General features: G+C 41.9%; 2 protein-coding genes across 3 annotated transcripts in view; both read left to right on the forward strand.

Moving 5' to 3' along the window:
• Positions 1-4,380, forward strand: part of ttc1 (tetratricopeptide repeat domain 1) — a 33,955-nt gene extending 29,575 nt beyond the window's left edge. Inside the window, 1 exon segment of the mRNA XM_071533056.1 lies at positions 4,085-4,380. Within this exon segment, the coding sequence (XP_071389157.1) occupies positions 4,085-4,221 (137 nt within the window). The 3' untranslated portion in view covers positions 4,222-4,380.
• A 2,072-nt stretch (positions 4,381-6,452) lies between these two features.
• Positions 6,453-19,296, forward strand: mat2b (methionine adenosyltransferase 2 non-catalytic beta subunit methionine). 2 transcript variants are annotated; one of them, XM_071533058.1, is made up of 5 exons: positions 6,453-6,551; positions 15,682-15,876; positions 16,071-16,185; positions 16,766-16,918; positions 19,004-19,296. In XM_071533058.1, exons 1-5 carry the CDS (start codon positions 6,522-6,524, stop codon positions 19,279-19,281), a joined length of 771 nt encoding a protein of 256 aa, XP_071389159.1. In that variant the 5' UTR covers positions 6,453-6,521; the 3' UTR covers positions 19,282-19,296. The 2 variants fall into 2 exon arrangements, with proteins under 2 accessions (XP_071389159.1, XP_071389158.1); XM_071533057.1 differs by lacking the exon at positions 6,453-6,551 and adding an exon at positions 6,876-7,044.
• Positions 19,297-19,530: the final 234 nt, after the last annotated feature.

The following is a 19,530-nucleotide window of genomic DNA, read 5'->3' on the forward strand; positions in this document are numbered from 1 at the left end:
GCACTCTAACATGGGTTTGCATTTTTAAAAGATGGATCTGCGTCAGTTATTTCTTTCCTGCTGTTCTTTCTGATGAAGCAACAGTTTTATCAAAACATACGACTCCATAAGTGTCAGAAAAGACGTTTTGTTTTGCCCCCGCAATGATTGGGTCCGTTTGTAATTTTCACCGCTGTAAACCGAAACTGGCCCGGAGAGGCGGAATCAGGACTTGATATAAAAACGGGCTGCACCGCCCACATCAAGCCTGAGCGCCCCGGGGTTCATAACAAGCACATCCATTCGAATCCTCCCGGAAAAAAGGGAAACGTTATTGACGTTACTTACGTTAAATGCGCGAGCGTGTGCAGAAGGAGGCGAGATAAAGAAAGTGATCGGAATGAGTGAAATTTTATCCATTGACCGGATTATGAAAGGGTTAAACCCCCCCTCTCAAACGGAATGAAATTTCATTCGGATCGGCAGTTTATTCTGATTGAGTTTATAAGAGGCATTTTTATTCTGATTGGGCTACTATTCTGATTAAAAGGCTCCATGTAAACGCATCTAATTGAAGCAAGCAATGCTGATCACCGATTCAGGATTACCATTCGCCAAAGCTCCTGCAACTTCACGTATCGCACAGAAACGTTACAGCAAACGCAATCATTTGATAGGAATACGCAAGGAAACACACATCTGTGAAATAAACAACATTTGGAAGATCCATCTTGATACAAAGATAGAAGGTATTCCTCATGCACCGATTGTTTTCTTCTTCCTGGAGGCGGGCCTTACTCTGCACGAGGGCCAAGCTGTCAATCTCAAAGACAGCTGACAGATTCCCTCCAGAGATATTAACGTTACATATTATTTGGATAGGATTCCCTTAAAGAAACGTCATAAATGTAAGTTATTTTATCATTGAAAATGTCATTACATTAAAGTAAATTAACACTGTTTGATAATACAACAGTGTGGTGATGCAAGTTAATTCTGGAAAAAAGGACAGTTAAGAATGAATAATTAGAAGAATGAATGACAGCTAGCTAGCCGCTAGCTAACACCCAGTGGATGTAAACGGTCACCCAGTGGGTGATATGGGTCACACATAAACTAATAGCTTATTTGTCAAATCACATGTTTGAATTTTCAGATGAGTTTAAAAGATTGGCTGATCAAGAGAAGAAAGAATTAATAATTGACAATAAATGTCAATAATTGTATTAAATATTATACTTTTATTATGTTCAATAAAAGTGCATTTTCCTAAATCTTGAGACAGCTCATATGTAAGCTAGACAGACATTTCCCCCGCTCATTACTGTGCAGAAATGTACTGTATGTACTTAGGTCTCAAGAGCCCTTCTGGTGCCGGCAGACACATAGAAACCTCCCGGCGGGGCGCACTTTACCAGCGCACAAAAAAATTGGGTGCAAAAATTATTTTCCGCACGCGCGTGCTTCACCTCCGCTGCTACAACTCCATCCTAGGGGAAACACTGTGCTTAGTGAACTGAATCCTACTAAAGGCACAGGTTTAGATCACATACCGGCAAGATTTCTTAGAGAGGCGTCAGAAGTGATCACACCTTCTATTGCTCATATAATTAATATGTCTATTCAGTCAGGTAAAGTTCCAGATGAGCTAAAAATGGCAAGAGTAATTCCATTACATAAAAAAGGAAGTAAATGCGACCCAAGCAACTACAGACCAGTATCCATTCTAAGTGCTCTTTCAAAGATAATCGAAAGAATTATACAGGAACAGATAAATGAATATATTTCAAAAAGTAACCTTTTATATGAGCTGCAATCAGGTTTTAGAAAAACCCATTCTACTGAAACATGCTTGCTGTATCTAACAGACTTTATTAGAAAAGAAGTAGATGGAGGGAACTTTTGTGGTATGGTCATGCTGGATTTGCAGAAAGCATTTGATTCAGTAGATCACAGCATTTTATTAATGAAATTAAGAGCCATGGGTTTCAGTGGGTTGACCCTGAAGTGGGTACATTCATACCTATCAAATCGTATTCAAATGGTTGAAATTAATGGGACCCTTTCAGAGTCAAGAATCATGGGATGTGGGGTGCCACAGGGTAGTATCCTGGGTCCTCTATTCTTTTTATTATATATAAATGACTTAAAAGCAGCCGCCTCGTGCAATCTTTTTTTATATGCTGACGATTCTGTTTTATTGGTAGCACATAAAGATAAAACAGTGGTTGAGAATACTCTCAGTGAGGAACTTCAAAATGTAAGTAGATGGCTATCAGATAACAGATTATCCCTACACTTGGGAAAAACTGAAGCCATTCTTTTTGGTTCTAAAATAAAATTAGCAAGGTCACCAGGTTTTACGGTTAAAGTTGGAGAGTTCCATATAATTGCTAAAGACAATGTAAATTATCTTGGGTGCATTTTAGACAGGTTTTTATCAGGTGAAAATATGGCTTTAAAAGCCCTCACCAAGATAAATCAAAGAATTAAGTTTCTAGCCAGAAAAGCTTACCTTTCTGGACAGCTCAATTCTTCACACACTAGCAGGAGCTCTAGTTCAAAGTAATTTTGATTACGCTGCCATCTCCTGGTACACCGGATTATCTCAACACCTCAAAAACAAACTGCAAAAGGCTCAAAATAAATTGATAAATTGTTACGTGTTGTTTTCGTTCATTCATTCACAATACATACTGGACAGAGACTAAAGTGGACATCAAACATTAATATGGGTGCTGACTTGGCGATTTGACGATTAAATACAAAGTAATTGGTTAAAAACAGTATTTCTACCTATTTTCAATCTCACGCTTTTATTTTGAAGGCTAAACTGCCAAACCGGAAGTCTTGTTTCTGCTAATTTGAGTTAGTCTTACCTATTGAGGCCGGTGCGAGCAAATGTGACATATTTTGAAATAACAGCTAGAGTGGCGATTTCAGCTAAATAATTGTGTAAATGTTTTTTAAGTCTCTTGAAAAGACATTTAATGGTTAAATGTCCTTTTAGGGTTAAATTTGAACCCGAACCAACACTGGCTTCAGGAGACCTGGAGTATGCTGCAGAGCGGCATGGAGACATCTTCTGTTATTTTCTGGTTATTTTCTGTTATTTTCTGGTTATTTTCTGTTATTTTCTGAAGTCTGAAGACAGACAGGAGACAGTCTGAAGCTCCTGCAGCTTCAGCTGTTTGCAGAAAGCTGCAATGAACTTCTTCCGGGGATCTGTGGGACTAACAAACTTTACCGATTCCTTTAACATAGTACTACAGTACTTTAACATAGTACTACAGTACTTTAACTAGTGGTGGAAGACGTATTCAGATCTTTGACTTAAGTAAAAGTAGCAATACCACAGTGTAAAAATACTTTGTTATAAGTAAAATTCCTGCATTCAAAATCTTACTTAAGTCAAAGTACAACAGTATTAGCATCAAAATAAACTTAAAGTAGCAAAAGTAAAAGTTCTCATTATGCAGAATGGCCCATTTCAGAATCATATATATCATGTTATTGGACTATAATTATTGATGCATTAATGTGTTCATCACTTTAATGTTGCAGCTGGTAAAGGTGGAGCTAATTTTAATTACTTTATATACTGCTGGGTAGCTTAACCTATAAAAATATATCATCATTTATTAGTTGATTTATAATTTGTATTAATAATCTAAATCTGCATAGTAACTAGTGACTAAAGCTGTCAAATAAAGGTAGTGGAGTAAAAAGTACAATATTTCCCTCTGAAATGTAGTGGAGTAGAAGTATAAAGTAGCATCAAATGGAAATACTCAAGTAAAGTACAAGTACCTCTAAATTGTACTTAAGTACAGTACTTGAGTAAATGCACTTGGTTACAATCCACCACTGACTTTAACACAGTACTACAGTACTGTAACATAGTACTACAGTACTTTAACACAGTACTACAGTACCGTAACATAGTACTACAGTACTTTAACACAGTACTACAGTACCAGCCAGTTAAAACATTTTTTTGTGTTTTTATGTGTTTGAGTGTTTATAATAAAGTTTGTTTTAGTTAGCGGCTGACCTCTGACCTCTGACCTCTGAGTCTAAGTTTGTCCCTCCTGTGTTGCTGTAGGTAAACTGAAGGACCTCGGCAACATGTTCCTGCGACCTTTTGGCCTTTCAACCAACAACTTCCAGGTCAACCAGGACTCCGACACCGGATCCTACTCCATCAACTTTGTCCAGAGCCCCAACAACAACAACAGATAACAACAACAACAACAACAACAGATAACAACAACAACAACAACAACAACAGATAACAACAACAACAGACATCAACAACAACATCAACAACAACAGATAACAACAACAGGGATTTAGTGAATATTCTGTCTGCCATTATGTTGCTGAAGACAATAAAAGGTGATTGATTAATATTGAGTATTGACTCTTCTTGAATATTTGTGATGCTGAACAGTCAAACATCTAAAATCTGGATTAGTGTTGAATTCTCTTTCTACAGTAAGGGAGACAGCAGTGTGTGTGTGTGTGTGTGTGTGTGTGTGTGTGTGTGTGTGTGTGTGTGTGTGTGTGTGTGTGTGTGTGTGTGTGTGTGTGTGTGTGTGTGTGTGTGTGTGTGTGTGTGTGTGTCTGGGGGGTGGATAGGTCATGAGGAGCAGAAGTGTTTCCCTAACTCTGACACAGTGGAGATGCAGCTGTGCTGAGCCTGGTGGAGGCACAGTGAGAAAACTCGTGTCGGATTACATGCGTGTTGCTAAGCGTGTGGATAAGCTTTGCGTGTACATTAGCGTGTGGATAAGCTTTGCGTGTACATTAGCGTGTGGATAAGTGCCTCCGCCCCCCCCCCGACCCTCTCACACAACCAGGACTGAACATTTTTGCCTGTTAGTCTTTATCCATGAGGTAGGTAGTTTGCACCGCTACACTGTATATTATATATTATATTATTATGTTTACTGTATATTATATATTATATAATTATATGTATACTGTATATTGTGAGCCATTGCAGCCTGTTGATGGATTACAGGAGTAGGTTTGTGATTTGTGCGATATTCTTATTTCCAGGCATTAGGTGGTCGGTCTCATTGTGTGATTGCTGAGTCAGCAATCACACAATGACACTTTACCTGGTTCAATAAAGTCAAGTCAATTCATATTTTATTTATACAGCGCATTTCATACACAGGGCAACACAATGTGCTTTACATAAAAAGACAATACAGTATGCATATGCAATATGCATCAACAAGTGTTAGTGCAGTTACACAAGAATCAGTGCAGAATATGCCAATGTCAAAATATACAAAACACACACACACAGACTCACACACACACACACACACACACACACACACACACACACATACACATTAAGAACTTAGCCATAGATTGTTGTGAAAAGTAAGGTTTTTAACCTGGTTTTAAAGGTGTTCAGTGTGGGGGCCTCTCTCAGGTCCTCAGGCAGGGCGTTCCATCTACTTGGGGCATAAATACAAAAGGCAGCATCCCCTGCTTTGGAGTTAGTACGAGGGACGGTTAAAAGACCGCTGCCTGTGGACCTGAGAGTTCTTGCTGGTTTGTATCTAATTAGCATGTCTGTTATATACTGAGGTGCAAGGCCATTTAGAGCTTTGTAAACAAGTAGTAGAATTTTAAAATCGATTCTAGTTTTGACAGGGAGCCAATGCAGGGATCTAAGAACCGGCGTAATGTGTTCAGACTTTTTAGTTCCGGTGAGAACGCGTGCAGCTGCATTTTGAATTAACTGTAGTCGCCGCACAGCTGATTTTGGGAGGCCGGTGAAAAGACCATTACAGTAGTCTAGTCTACTTGTTATAAATGCATGAATAAATTTCTCAGAGTCTGATTTTGATAGAAAGCCCCTCAGTTTTGAAATGATTTTTAGATGGTAGAAGGCTGATCTTGTGAGTTGATTGATATGGCTCTGAAAATTTAGATCGCCGTCTATGATTACACCTAAATTTCTAGCTTCACTTTTGCTCTCCAGAGACAGAGAACTGAGATGAGCTGCAATTTTCTGTCTCTGAGCCTTTGCACCAAAGATGAGTATTTCTGTTTTATCTTTGTTCAGTTGTAAAAAGTTCTGTGACATCCATAGATTAATATCATCAATACACTGAGTTAGGGAATGTATGGGATCTAGGTCATCGTGAGATAGGGATATGTACAGTTGTGAATCATCTGCATAATTATGGTAGTTTATTTTGTGTTTCTGTATGACGTGCGAGTGGGAGCATATACAGATTTAATTTTTTTTTTTTTTACCAATAAAGGTAAAATAAAAACAAAATTAAAAAAGATATAATAATTTACCACAGATTCTTCCTTCAATATATTTTCTGTTATCACATTGGTAGTTTTTATCCATCAAGGAACATTGCAACAGATGTTTCTCCGTAAGGCTTTTATTTTGAACGTCCTGACCGGAAGCAGTGTTTCTTGTTGTGGTTAGCTTGACTGAGTCTAAACTGAGTCTGTCAGCATACCGGTTTCTACTTTTCTCTCAGCTCATCTCAGAACAAATGCCTGGATTTGAATATGGAGATTGTGAGGTGAGGTCAGAGTATTTGTTTGTAACTTAATGAAAGGAAAGATACAACTTGCTGTTTCTTATTATGTGCAGGATTTAAATATCTGCTGTCGGTAGCTAGCAGCTAATTTAGTTCTGTAGGAGTGTCGTTGGAAATGGTTTTGTGTGTGTGTGTGGGGGGGGGTGAAGCGGGTCCCAAATTCAGCATACATCTCGCTCATCGCTATTTCCAATCTAGTTCTATATTCTGAATTAATCTGCCAGTCAGATAGTCTGTTTAGCTAACTAGCATCACCGCGACGCTTCTCAACGCTTTACGGCAAACAGCTGATCAGAGTGAGTGCGGAAGGGGAAGTGGAGAAAACCAAACTGCGCATCAGAAAATTAGAAATTTATCTGGAGAATGAAGAAACTTAACGTTAGATAGATAAATCTGGTAAATCCGACAAGATATGAACCGTAAAGACAAAGAGTTGAGGATTAATTTCAGCCCAGGACACGTGCAGCTGGTGGAGGTAAAGTTGGTTAACCTTAAAATATTTAGGAAAGGAAACGGGAAGAAAATGTCTTAATTTATCAGACGGCCAGGCAGTGCTGGTTATACTGTAGTAACTAGTGTTTGTATAGTTATACTGTAGTCTAACTAGTGTTCATATAGTTACACTGTAGTCTAACTGTAGTGTTTATATAGTTATACTGTAGTCTGACTGTAGTGTTTATATAGTTATACTGTAGTCTGACTGTAGTGTTTATATAGTTATACTGTAGTCTGACTGTAGTGTTTATATAGTTATACTGTAGTGTAACTGTAGTGTAACTGTAGTGTTTGTATAGTTATACTGTAGTGTAACTGTAGTGTTTATATAGTTACACTGTAGTGTAACTGTAGTGTTTATATAGTTACACTGTAGTCTAACTAGTGTTCATATAGTTACACTGTAGTCTGACTGTAGTGTTTGTATAGTTATACTGTAGTGTAACTGTAGTGTTTATATAGTTATACTGTAGTCTGTAGTGTTTATATAGTTATACTGTAGTCTGACTGTAGTGTTTCTATAGTTATACTGTAGTCTGACTGTAGTGTTTCTATAGTTATACTGTAGTCTGACTGTAGTGTTTCTACTGTAGTCTGACTGTAGTGTTTATATAGTTATACTGTTGTCTGACTGTAGTGTTTCTACTGTTGTCTGACTGTAGTGTTTATACTGTAGTCTGACTGTAGTGTTTATACTGTAGTCTGACTGTAGTGTTTATACTGTAGTCTGACTGTAGTGTTTCTACTGTAGTCTGACTGTAGTGTTTATAGTTATACTGTAGTCTGACTGTAGTGTTTATACTGTAGTCTGACTGTAGTGTTTATAGTTATACTGTAGTCTGACTGTAGTGTTTATATAGTTATACTGTAGTCTGACTGTAGGGTTTATAGTTCTACTGTAGCCTGACTGTAGTGTTTATATAGTTATACTGTAGTCTGACTGCAGTGTCTATATAGTTATACTGTAGTCTGACTGTAGTGTTTATAGTTCTACAGTAGCCTGACTGTAGTGTTTATATAGTTATACTGTAGTCTGACTGTAGTGTTTATATAGTTATACTGTAGTCTGACTGTAGTGTTTATAGTTCTACTGTAGCCTGACTGTAGTGTTTATATAGTTATACTGTAGTCTGACTGCAGTGTCTATATAGTTATACTGTAGTCTGACTGTAGTGTTTATATAGTTATACTGTAGTCTAACTGTAGTGCATACTTCTAAACCGCTTGGAGAAGCATATTGGTATCCAGGGGACGGTGCTTTCATGGTTTCATTCATATTTATCAAATAGAACTCATCGTGTAAGTTACAATAATGCAATCTCTGAATTTTCCGAAGTAAAGTCTGGTGTACCCCAGGGATTGGTCCTTGGCCCTATGCTCTTTTCTATCTATATGCTTCCCCTCGGTGACATAATTTGCAAATAGTGTTAATTTTCATTGCTATGCTGATGATACTCAGCTATATGTACCTGTAAAGCCAAATGACCTCTCCCAACTCCTAAAATTAGAGGCATGTCTATCAGAAATAAAAAAAAAATGGATGGGTTTGAACTTTCTGCAGTTAAATGCTGATAAAACAGAGTTATTAGTTGTTAGACCAGCCAAATATGGGCATTTGTTTGCAAATTTGAGTGTTAACATTGATGACTGTATTAAATTTGAAAACTCAACCATCAAAAACCTTGGAGTGATTTTTGATTCTCGTCTGACATTCCAGTCACATATCAAGGCTATTATCAAGACAGCGTTTTTTCATCTTCGTAATATTGCTAAAATCCGACCTATTTTATCACTGCGTGATGCCGAAACTGTAATCCATGCATTCGTATCTTCCAGACTTGATTACTGTAATGCCCTTCTCTCTGGTCTTCCTAGTTGTGCTACTAGAAGTCTTCAGCTTGTTCAGAATGCTGCAGTTAGAATCTTGACAAAGACTAAAAAATTTGATCATATAACACCCATTCTGGCCTCACTTCACTGGTTACCAGTGCAAGCTAGAGCTGATTTTAAGGTTCTTCTTTTAACTTATAAGGCCTTGCATGGACTTGCACTACCTTACTTAGCTGAGCTAATTTTACCATATATACCGGCATGCCCTCTTTGCTCTCTCAATGCTGGTCTCCTGGGCATTCCCTCAGCTAACAAAAAATCATTTGGCTTCAGAGCATTTGCTTACCGTGCCCCTTACCTGTGGAATGGACTTCCATTACATGTTAAAGAAGCAAGCTCAGTTGAAATCTTTAAATCAAGACTGAAAACCCACCTTTAGTCGCTTCATTACAGCCTGCCCTAGAATTACAACTTAGTCAGGTCCATCACCTTTTCAGACATCCTTTTAATGTTGATGTTTTTAATGTGGTTATTTTATTTAAATTTTTATTGTTTATATTCAAACACCCTTTAACTTTGATGTTTTTAATGTGGTTGTTTCATTTTAATATTCACACATCCTTTTAACATTGATGTTTTCAATGTGGTTTTATTTTAACTATTTTATTTGCTTGCTGTATGTTTTGTCCTATGTATTCTTTTAATTGTAAAGTGTATTGAGACCATGCTTCATGGTGATTCTGCACTTAAATAAATTGAAATTGAATTGAAATAGTGTAGCCCATCAAAGAATCCCCCACGCACAGCAATGACAGCCCCGCAGACTCCAGGCACAGCCGCCAAGCCCCCGAGACATCCAGGCGAAGCCCCACCCCATGTCCCCCGCAGCACCCGACACCGGCGTGACCGGCCCGCAGGGCCCCCCCCACGGGCCCCACGATCAAGCCGCCCCCACAAAAGCCCGACAGGACCCAGACCAGGCGACCGCCCCGGCCAATCCACCAGAGACAGCACCCGCCCCCGCAAACCCACCAGTTAACTGCCGCCCTGAGAGGCGAAGGCCACCCCCCCCGCAACAACGCCAAGAAACCTAAGACCCCACACAAAGACAGCAGCGCACACCGCCGCAAGAAAACCCCAGCCTCCCGCCAACTCCGCTCTCGGAACAGCCCCCGTCCCCCAAGACAACAACCGACCGACGAGTCCGCAGAGACGAGCACCGCCTCCGACGGACCGGCCGGACCAAAGACCCGATCCAAACTCCATCGAGCAACCGCGGCTCCACAAGCCAACTGCACCCACGACAAGGACCACATGAGGCACGGGGCAAAGCCCCACCCGAACATCCCAAGAGGTCCACCAAGCCACCACCGCCACACACGGAGGAGTCCCGAAACAGAGACAGCAGTCCCTAACACCATCAACGCCCCAGCTGCACCTCCCGACCAATTCAATGCCACCCCGGCGGAGAAGAAAAGAAAAAAAATATATATATAACCTCTCAGCAGCTCCAAACTCCCAACTCCAAAAAGTCAGCTTAAAGGAAGTGAAAGTATAAGACAGGGATAAAAGGGAAAATAAAATAATAAAACAAGATATAAAATAGTAAATAGAAGGGATAACAGTCACACTAAGAAAAAGCCTTTACATAAAAGTAGGTTTTAAGGAGCGATTTAAAAAATGATACTGAGTTTTCCACAATCGAGGGGCCCTGACAGCAAAAGCTCGGTCACCTTTCGTAATGAGGCAGGACTTTGGAACACTGAGGAGGGCCAAACCTGAGGATTGCAGGCTGCGTTCGGGCACATAGGGGGCTAACAAGTCAGTCATCAGCAAAATCTTAAAATCAATCCTAAAACTCACAGGCAACCAGTGAAGTGAGGCAAGGATGGGAGTAATATGGACTCGTCTTTTGGAATTGGTTAAAAGCCTCGCAGCCGGGGCGCCCTGGTGGCTCACCGAGTAGGGCGCGTACCATAAGGCTCAGTCCTTTCCGCAGCGACCCGGGTTCGAATCCGGCCCGCGGTCCTTTGCTGCATGTCCTCCCCTTGCTCTCTCTCCCATACCTTCCTGTCTTTCTCTCTCACTATATCTCTCAAATAAAGCATAAAATGCCAAAAATAAATCTTTTTTTAAAAAAAAAGCCTCGCAGCTGCATTCTGTATTAGCTGGAGGCGAGAGATGGCTTTCTGGGTAATCCCAGAGTGAAGAGCATTGCAGTAGTCAAGCCGAGAAGAAATAAGCGTGGATGACCTTTTCAAGGTCTGAGTATGATAAAAATGATCTTATTTCAGCGATGTTTCTCAGCTGAAGGAAACATGATTGTACAAGTCTTGTCACTTGACCATCAAAGGAAAGGTCAGAATCCAAAAGCACTCCCAAATTACTGCCGTTATGTTTAATGTTGGCAGATAAACTTCCAAGATGACTGAGAAAAACTGATGGAATTTGGGGGGCAGATTAAAATGATCTCAGATTTAGCATAATTTAGCCAGAGGAAATTCTGTGTCATCCAGCATTTATTGTCATTGAGACGAGCCATAATTTGGGGTAAGTTACCTGCTTCGCCGGGTTTAAGTGGAACATAGAGCTGGGTATCATCTGCATAGCAAGCATGCAGGTCTAGTCCCATGCCAGATGACACTCACTACAGTATGGAGCTATGGAGCTATCTTTATCTTTTTAAACTCATAAACTTAAATGTTCCAGTCTTTGTAGATGAAGTAGACCCAATTTCGGAATTTCAACTCAAAAACAGCATTGACAGCATTGTGAATACTGCTTTCATGCAATCATAGTTATTGGAAAATACAGCATCAGTCTTTCACTTAAGTTCAGTCTTAGTGAAAACAACAACAAAACATTTGCATATTGTCTGTATAACAAGTGCCAGTTATCAGAATTTTAAAATGTGTAACTGAATGTTTCAGATAATTTTAAATTCTGGCCTATGGTGGTTCTCAATCTGGTCCTCAGGATCCTGCTGCTTTTCATTCCAGCCAACAGAGACTGATTTACACCTGGAACAACAGGTGAATGCAGTTAACTGACTGGGAGGATAGAAAACCAGCAGATAACTGACTGGTACACCAACGATGTGACGTGATCTTTCAAGGTGTTGATTATAGCACATACTATGTGACTTCTTCTTTATTCCTTCACCATCTTTCCTGTTCTTCCTTTTGGTTCTTTCTTCTGCGTTCAGTGTATCAGGCCGGCCCCGTTCATGACTGCCTGCAGTCTTTGTTGATTTTAAGATTTAAGCTGAAATGGAAGGAAAATCAGGCTCGCTTCTTCAGCGTCTTCTTTTCAATCACTTATAAAAACATACTTTTAAAAACCTGCTTTTACCTAGTATTTGTCTTTAGATTGATCGCTATCATTTTCTCATTTATTGTTACTTTATCATGTGTTTATCATATTTATCTGTTTTTAGGTTTGGTTGTTTCTGTTTTCCTCCTCTGCTGTTTAGGTGAAGCACCTCACCTGACTTTGTTGACTTATAAAGTTTATAATTGTTATTAATATTATTCTTATTATTACAATATTGTCTGGATGATGTGACCGCTGACCCTTGAAGTCCTTACTGTGGCGATCTGCGCCTTTAAGAACGCACCCCCCACGTCACACACACACACACCCATAGACGGAGCAATGGAGATTTCAAAAGCTAATGGCGCCTACTCAGACCGACACATGCAGGAAGAGGCCAGTCCGTCCCAGGGTGCATTCCATTTGGCCAAAATGCGTCCTCTCCTCCGTCCTCGCGGCCTCGTCTCCTCGCTGACTCGGCATCCAAAAATGAGCCGCCATCATGAAGGATGTTCCAATTGGTCAAAAAACGCATGAAGGATCCTTCATGTCTCCTCGGGTGCATTGTCTCGTGTCTCCTCCTCCGTCCTCGCGACCTCGTCTCCTCGCTGACCCGGCATCCAAAAATGAGCCGCCATCATTAAGGATGTTCCAATTGGTTAAAAGACACATGAAGGATCCTTCAAGTCTCCTCGCCTCCGTCCTCCAATAAGGCGTGGTCGGAGGATACTCAGGTGTATCCTCGATGCGGAAATAATGAGTGAAGTCAATTAACTATTGGCACGTGCGGATATAAGCCCGCCTCCATACCGTCAGAATACGTGCGGACATTGGCAGAAAAAAAATCCACAGGTGTAAGTAGCTAACCTGACTTGCCAGATGATTCCGCGAATCCAACTGCCTCGCAAGGTAAGTAAGTAGCACCAACTTGTTATATATTTTTCAAACAGAAATAGCAGAGGTTTTAAATGTTAGCCTAACATTTGTTAATGAAGGGGTATACTTAAATGTTCATATACTGACAGATCTGCTGTAGTTGTAGGATGTCAAACTTTTCCCAAATAGGCATCAGTAAATTATTTTAAGGCTTGAATGTGATTATAGGGACAGAGGAGACGGCCAGCTGATCCTCCAGCGCATAGTGGGGTGAGTGGGGGGCAAGTAACGTGAATTTTATAGGCTATGGAGTTATTTTATAGGATTTATCATTAATATGAATGACATTCCATGGTCTAATAAGCCTAAATGAAATCCGTTCATTAGGACATATAGAAATAGCCTATAAATGCACACATGCGACTCTTTTACCATGCGCGTCTCTTTCTAATAGGACCTCAAGTCAGCAGCAACGGGCTCTGGGTCTGAGGATGGGGAGCAAACGGCTGCAGCTGGTCCCGGTTCTCCCTCATGCATGAGGCTACCGGCGGGAGGCCGTCGGCGCTCCCTCCCGCTTTAACAGACTCATGTGGACCAGCAGCCGGAGTCAGCCGCTGTGCTCCCCATCCAGCCCCGATCCCAGTCCCCCTGACGAGCAACCGGGGCCATCAGATGCTGCTGCCCGCTCCCATGTGTGACCTCCGCGGCTTCCTCGGGTCCCCGGCAGCCAAGAGGTGAAGAGGAGAGGGAGCTGCTGGGGTTTCTCCAGGAAGTGACCGAGGACGCACGGGCTGAGCAGCAGACGGAGCGATTTTCAACTATATTAGAGACAGTTTTATTTTATTTTTTTAATGTAAAAAAATAAATAAAATTCAAATTTCTCTGCCTTTTAGGCGTAGCCTACCTCTGTTTCCATTCTCACCATATTCATAACCTTGGTCACGGTGCGTAATGACCATTGCCATGACAGCACATATTTTCATCATAAAGGCCGGCATGTTTGTCTTTTGCTGGAATCACTTCTGTGTCTTCTCTGGATCACCAGCTGGTTTGCTGTTTGTTTGATGTGTCTCTCATTCTTATCATGCTTATGAATTGTGTTTGTGTGTGTTGCCATGGAATTTCTTTTCTGGAGAATAAATTCTTACTAAACATTAACAGCATTTCCTTGTTTTAAATCGCACATTTTGCTCTTACAGCTAGATCTATGGTTATTTGGGAATTGTATTTATTTATTTAGGAATAAAAAGAAAGCACTTTGGTTCATTGCCAGTGAGTGTCAAACAGCCACATGATCGTTGTCTAATCCAAGTCGCATAAAGGATAAAAGTTGGACAATTTGTACAGCACCTTTCTTATCAGTGCTGCAAAGTGCTTCACAAAATTAAAATGTAGCAAACAGCAGACAGAACAACACAAAAAAACTGAATAAAAACAGAAACAGAAACGCTTTTTAGGCATTAGGGATTTTTTGTTCTACCTTTTTTGAGGTAGACAAGGCTCACTAGAGGCTGGCATAATTTAGATGAATTAAACATTAATCTGAACTTTGTTAAACGTTTTTATGTGGATAGAACATGAGCCTTAGAATAATTTAGACAGCTGTCATCCTGTGTGGGAGGAGCCTCAACGCAGCGCTTCACACGTCAGTTCAATATGGCGGCTGGAAGACGTTCCAATTGACAAGCCAGGTTCACTCGCCTCCTCGCATCTTCTCCTCGTTTCCTCCGTGACCTTTGACCGAGGAGTCGAGGAAGAGACGCGAGGCGAGGAGACGAGGAGAAATCGTTACCAAATGGAATGCACCCCCAGTGTCCCGCGTTAGCCTGCCAACCGCTGGCAGCGAGTAAAAGTCCGCCATTTTTGTAGGCCAACCATCTGTACAGCCCGGAACCACCTTCTCTTCCAGAACACGCCATTTATTCTTCAACCCACCGCACATCACCCTGGCCGACTATTCCCGGGAGCCGCTGTCACGTCCGTATCGGAGTACTCAACCGGAGGTAACGCCGGGGTTTTCCCGGAGACCCGCACAAAGCTGTTTTGCTCTGGTGAGAGCGTTCACTCGGGAGCAGTGACTCTGACTGACCCGACTGTGGAGCTGACTGTGGGTTGGGGTGGTTCTGGACTCAATGGGTGTTTGATTGTGTATTGCACTGTGTATTGAATTGCTGTTGGTTGAGGTTGTTCACTGTATATTGAATTGTTGTTGGGTTGGGAGTTGCACTTACATTTTCTGTACAATACACTGTGGGGATCTTTGAATTTGGCTGTGTTGTGTGTTTTTTGGCTTGCCGATATATGTTGTGTGCAACTGGCCATTTGAGGGATAGGCACGTACCAGGTCCTTTGTACGGTTGACTGGCTGGGCACGTATTCTTATTTTCTTTGTCAGACTGAGACTCTGACTGGCACCCCCTGGCTGCCGCCAGCAACCGCTACAACCGTTGGTTGCTTGTACATTAGTGATCTAGGAATTGAAGCTTATTCTGCTGTTGACTTCAGTGGAGTCTCTCTGGATAAGAGTGAGAAAAATGGCCGAAATGTAAAATAAGTGTGTGTGTGTGTGTGTGTGTGTGTGTGTGTGTGTGTGTGTCAGGAGGATGTGTGTATACCCAGTCAGAGGGTTCTGGTGACCGGCGCTACTGGTCTTCTGGGTCGGGCGGTCTACAGAGAGTTCCAGAACAACGGCTGGTGGGTTCTGGGTACTGGGTACCACCGAGCCCGGCCACGCCTTCTCCGCTGTGACCTGACGGACGAGGATGCTGTCAGGGGGCTAGTGCAGGACTACAAGGTGGGTTAGTACGCCTAGTGCAGGACTACAAGGTGGGTTAGTACACCTAGTGCAGGACTACAAGGTGGGCTAATACTCTCTCTCTGTCTCTCTCTCTGTCTCTGTCTCTCTTTGTCTCTCTCTGTCTCTTTGTCTCTCTGTCTCTCTCTCTCTCTGTCTCTCTCTCTCTCTCCATATAAATATATGTCTTTCAGCCTGATGTGATCGTCCATTGTGCAGCAGAGAGGAGACCTGATGTGGTCGAGCGACACACAGAGGCAGCTGTCAATCTCAATGTGCACGCCACGGGCACGCTGGCTAAGGAGGCAGGTTGGTCTCTCTCTCTCTCTCTCTCTCTCTCTCTCTCTCTCTCTCTCAAGGATGTGTCTCTTTCCATTGACTGATTCAATATCAAGTCAAGTTAGCGATTCAATGTAATTTGGTACAATTCCATTCATTTGATCTGATTCAACAGAAACGGGACGGAGAAACCCGTCTTTATTTGGTCACAAACAACCACACGAACACGTGTGTGCATGACACGTGTTCGGCGGCAGCACACACACACATGCTTGAATGGCACCGTGAAATTTGTTCTCCGCTTTTATCCCATCCTGGCTCGTCCTCCTCCTCGGGCAGGCCAGGAGCGGTGAGGCGACAGCGCTACCACTGCGCCACCATGGCACTACATGTACATGTAATAGGAATCATTCTGCATCGTTTTCTGCAACAAGTTTTATGAGTACAGCATGAAAAACAAAATTGGGCCTGAACTCCTCTAACAACATAAGAGGAGAAACAAAAAACAAGGTTGAACTGAACATGCCGCTGTCATAAAGAAGCTGAAAAGGCCTTATATCAGTTGTGTATGTATGTGTGTGTGTGTGTGTGTGTGTGTGTGTGTGTGTAGCTGGGTCAGGTGTGTTTTTCCTCTACATCAGTACTGACTATGTGTTTGATGGGAGGAATCCTCCATACGGAGAAGACGACTCTCCAAACCCCCTGAACCTTTATGGCCGCAGCAAACTGGAGGGAGAGAGAGAGACACTACGCCACTGTCCAGGTACCTGTCTGTCTGTGAGGCTGTCTGTCTACCTTTGTCCAGGTACCTGTCTGTCTGTGAGGCTGTCTGTCTACCTTTGTCCAGGTACTTGTCTGTCTGTGAGGCTGTCTGTCTACCTTTGTCCAGGTACCTGTCTGTCTGTGAGGCTGTCTGTCTACCTTTGTCCCGGTACTTGTCTGTCTGTGAGGCTGTCTGTCTACCTTTGTCCAGGTGCCTGTCTGTCTGTGAGGCTGTCTGTCTACCTTTGTCCCGGTACTTGTCTGTCTGTGAGGCTGTCTGTCTACCTGTCTATTTGTCGAGGTACTTGTCTGTCTGTGAGGCTGTCTGTCTACCTTTGTCCAGGTACCTGTCTGTACCTGGACAACCAGAATGGGGGGGGTAATGCTTCAGTATAGGTTTTCCAGGCACTTGAACAAGTCGTTCAACAAAGCAGAATCTAAGTACGGCAAGCCCAGAGGGGAAAACCACAAGTCAGCACACGTCACAAAACTATACAACAGCTCAAAACAAGAACATACACTAGGTTGTCATACTAATACAAACAATATTGTTTATTTTTTCAGTGAAAACATGTCTTTCAACTTATCGTCCCTACAAAGAAACTAATTCTTTTGTGGTAAAGCACCTCAGGCACAGTGTGATTTGCAGGCTGTCGGCGACCAGCAGCAACTCCAGCATTCAGTACCGCTGCTGAGTTGAGTTCCAGTGTTCAGTATGCGGGTTACATACAACTGAAACTCAAAAACCCAAATGAATGGCTCAGTCAACAATGTAGCCTACTACTTCCTCAAAGAGCGGATTTCGATGTCTCTGTGAAGCTACATGGCGATCACTGACTGTGGTACTGTGGCTCACTGTAGCATGGACTTCCATTATTTACAGGAGCTACTTGTCTCATTGCTTAGGCTTGAAATAGAGCGAGTGGGGAGAAAGGCAACTAGCCAAATTTGTTCAGTGAGCTTTGATGAAAACTCGAAGTGGGAGGAGCCAGTATGTACCATTGCTGTTTCACTCGAGAATGATTTGGTCAAAATGATTTGTTTGTTCTTTGTTTTTTATATTTTCTTTTGATTTTTCAAATTTAACAAGACATGTAAGACAATACAAGACAGTAACAATTTAGACAAAACAAAAAGAAGACAACAAAAAAAAACAAAAGTGAGAGAAACATGGTAATGCATTACCGTTACACACTTTTGGCAAAGTACATAAGGAAAAAAGAATCATACAGAGATTAAATCCATCTGATCTGATGGAAGGTTCTCCATATATTCAATAAAGGGTTGCCATATCTTATAAAAAGTTTGGCTTTATTTCTCAGCCTGTATCTTATCTTCTCTAGGGGTATGCAGCTAAAGATTTCAGAAAGCCACATTCCAATTGGCAAGGGAGTGTCTGACTTCCGTTTTAATGCAATACATTTTTTGGCAATAGCTAATAAAACTTCTGTGAGTTTTATAGCATGGCTGCTCCTGAGATTAGTCTTAGTGAGGTTACCCGATAAGCAAATCTGTGGGTCCTTTGGGAAGGAAACCCTATGAGTCTTGAATAGGGTATAGCAAACACCTTGCCAAAAACTCTGAAGCTTAGGGCACAGCCAACTGGAATGAAGGAATGTTCCTTCATCCAACCACACCTAAAGCAAAGGGACGAGATATTAGAATTGTATGTGTGCAATCTAGTCGGAGTGATGTAGAGCAGATGTAGAAAGTTAAATTGAATCAATCTATATCTTGAATTTAAAATGGAAGTGACACCATCCCTACATAAATCACTCCATAATCCCCCATCCAGACTAATTCCCAAGTCTCTCTCCCACCTGAGTCTAGATTTATCTGGCTCAGGCAGTGACAGACAAGACATAAGAGCCTCATAAATTCTAGAGATGGTTTTAAACAATGGTTGGTCAGCATGGCACAATTGTTCCATAGGTGACATAGTGGGTAAAGTCCATTGACCCTTAAGGTTGACTCTAATAAAATCTTGTAACTGCAGTACTTTGTCCTGTGTGTTTTAAAAAGTGTTATTTAAATAAAGCTTTACTTACTTACCAAGATGTCTGTCTTTATGTGTGTGTGTGTGTAGGAGCGGCCATACTGCGTGTACCAGTGCTGTATGGTGAAGTGGAGAACGTGTCGGAGAGTGCAGTGACGGCACTGTGGGTTCGAGTCCAGGAGGGGGCGACAGAGAGCTGCACTCTGGACCACTGTCTGCAGAGATTCCCCACCGACGTCAGAGATGTTGCTACAGTCTGCAGGAAGCTAGCCGAGAGAGGGATACAGGTACCTGTCTGTCTGTCTGTCTGCAAGAAGCTAGCCGAGAGAGGGATACAGGTACCTGTCTGTCTGTCTGCTGGAAGCTAGCCGAGAGAGGGATACAAGTACCTGTCTGTCTGTCTGCAAGAAGCTAGCTGAGAGAGGGATACAGGTACCTGTCTGTCAGACTTCTTTGGAACAGTCAAGCAATCAGTGCAAATTTACATGCATCGGCATCAACCAAACTAATTTGTTGCCAAATGCTTTGGGAGTCAGAACATGAACATTGTTCCAGATGGTCCAGAAAAGTAGCTTGATTTGTTGCTAGTCGCTTTTAAGAGATAAAGTCTCCAGTGG

Source organism: Centroberyx affinis, unplaced genomic scaffold (assembly GCF_046629955.1).
Source record: "Centroberyx affinis isolate AG114_WGS23_722 - 3 ecotype Tasmania unplaced genomic scaffold, CSIRO-AGI_Caff_v1 ptg002314l_1, whole genome shotgun sequence".
Classification (NCBI taxonomy): domain Eukaryota; kingdom Metazoa; phylum Chordata; class Actinopteri; order Beryciformes; family Berycidae; genus Centroberyx; species Centroberyx affinis.

Bases quoted from the DNA above. Each gene is read 5' to 3' on its own strand.
- mat2b (XM_071533057.1), top strand. From the start codon at position 6,982: ATGAACCGTAAAGACAAAGAGTTGAGGATTAATTTCAGCCCAGGACAC. The intron at 7,045-15,681 runs GTAAAGTTGGTT...TGTGTGTGTCAG, and splicing joins GACACGTGCAGCTGGTGGAG to GAGGATGTGTGTATACCCAG. The intron at 15,877-16,070 runs GTGGGTTAGTAC...TATGTCTTTCAG, and splicing joins GGCTAGTGCAGGACTACAAG to CCTGATGTGATCGTCCATTG.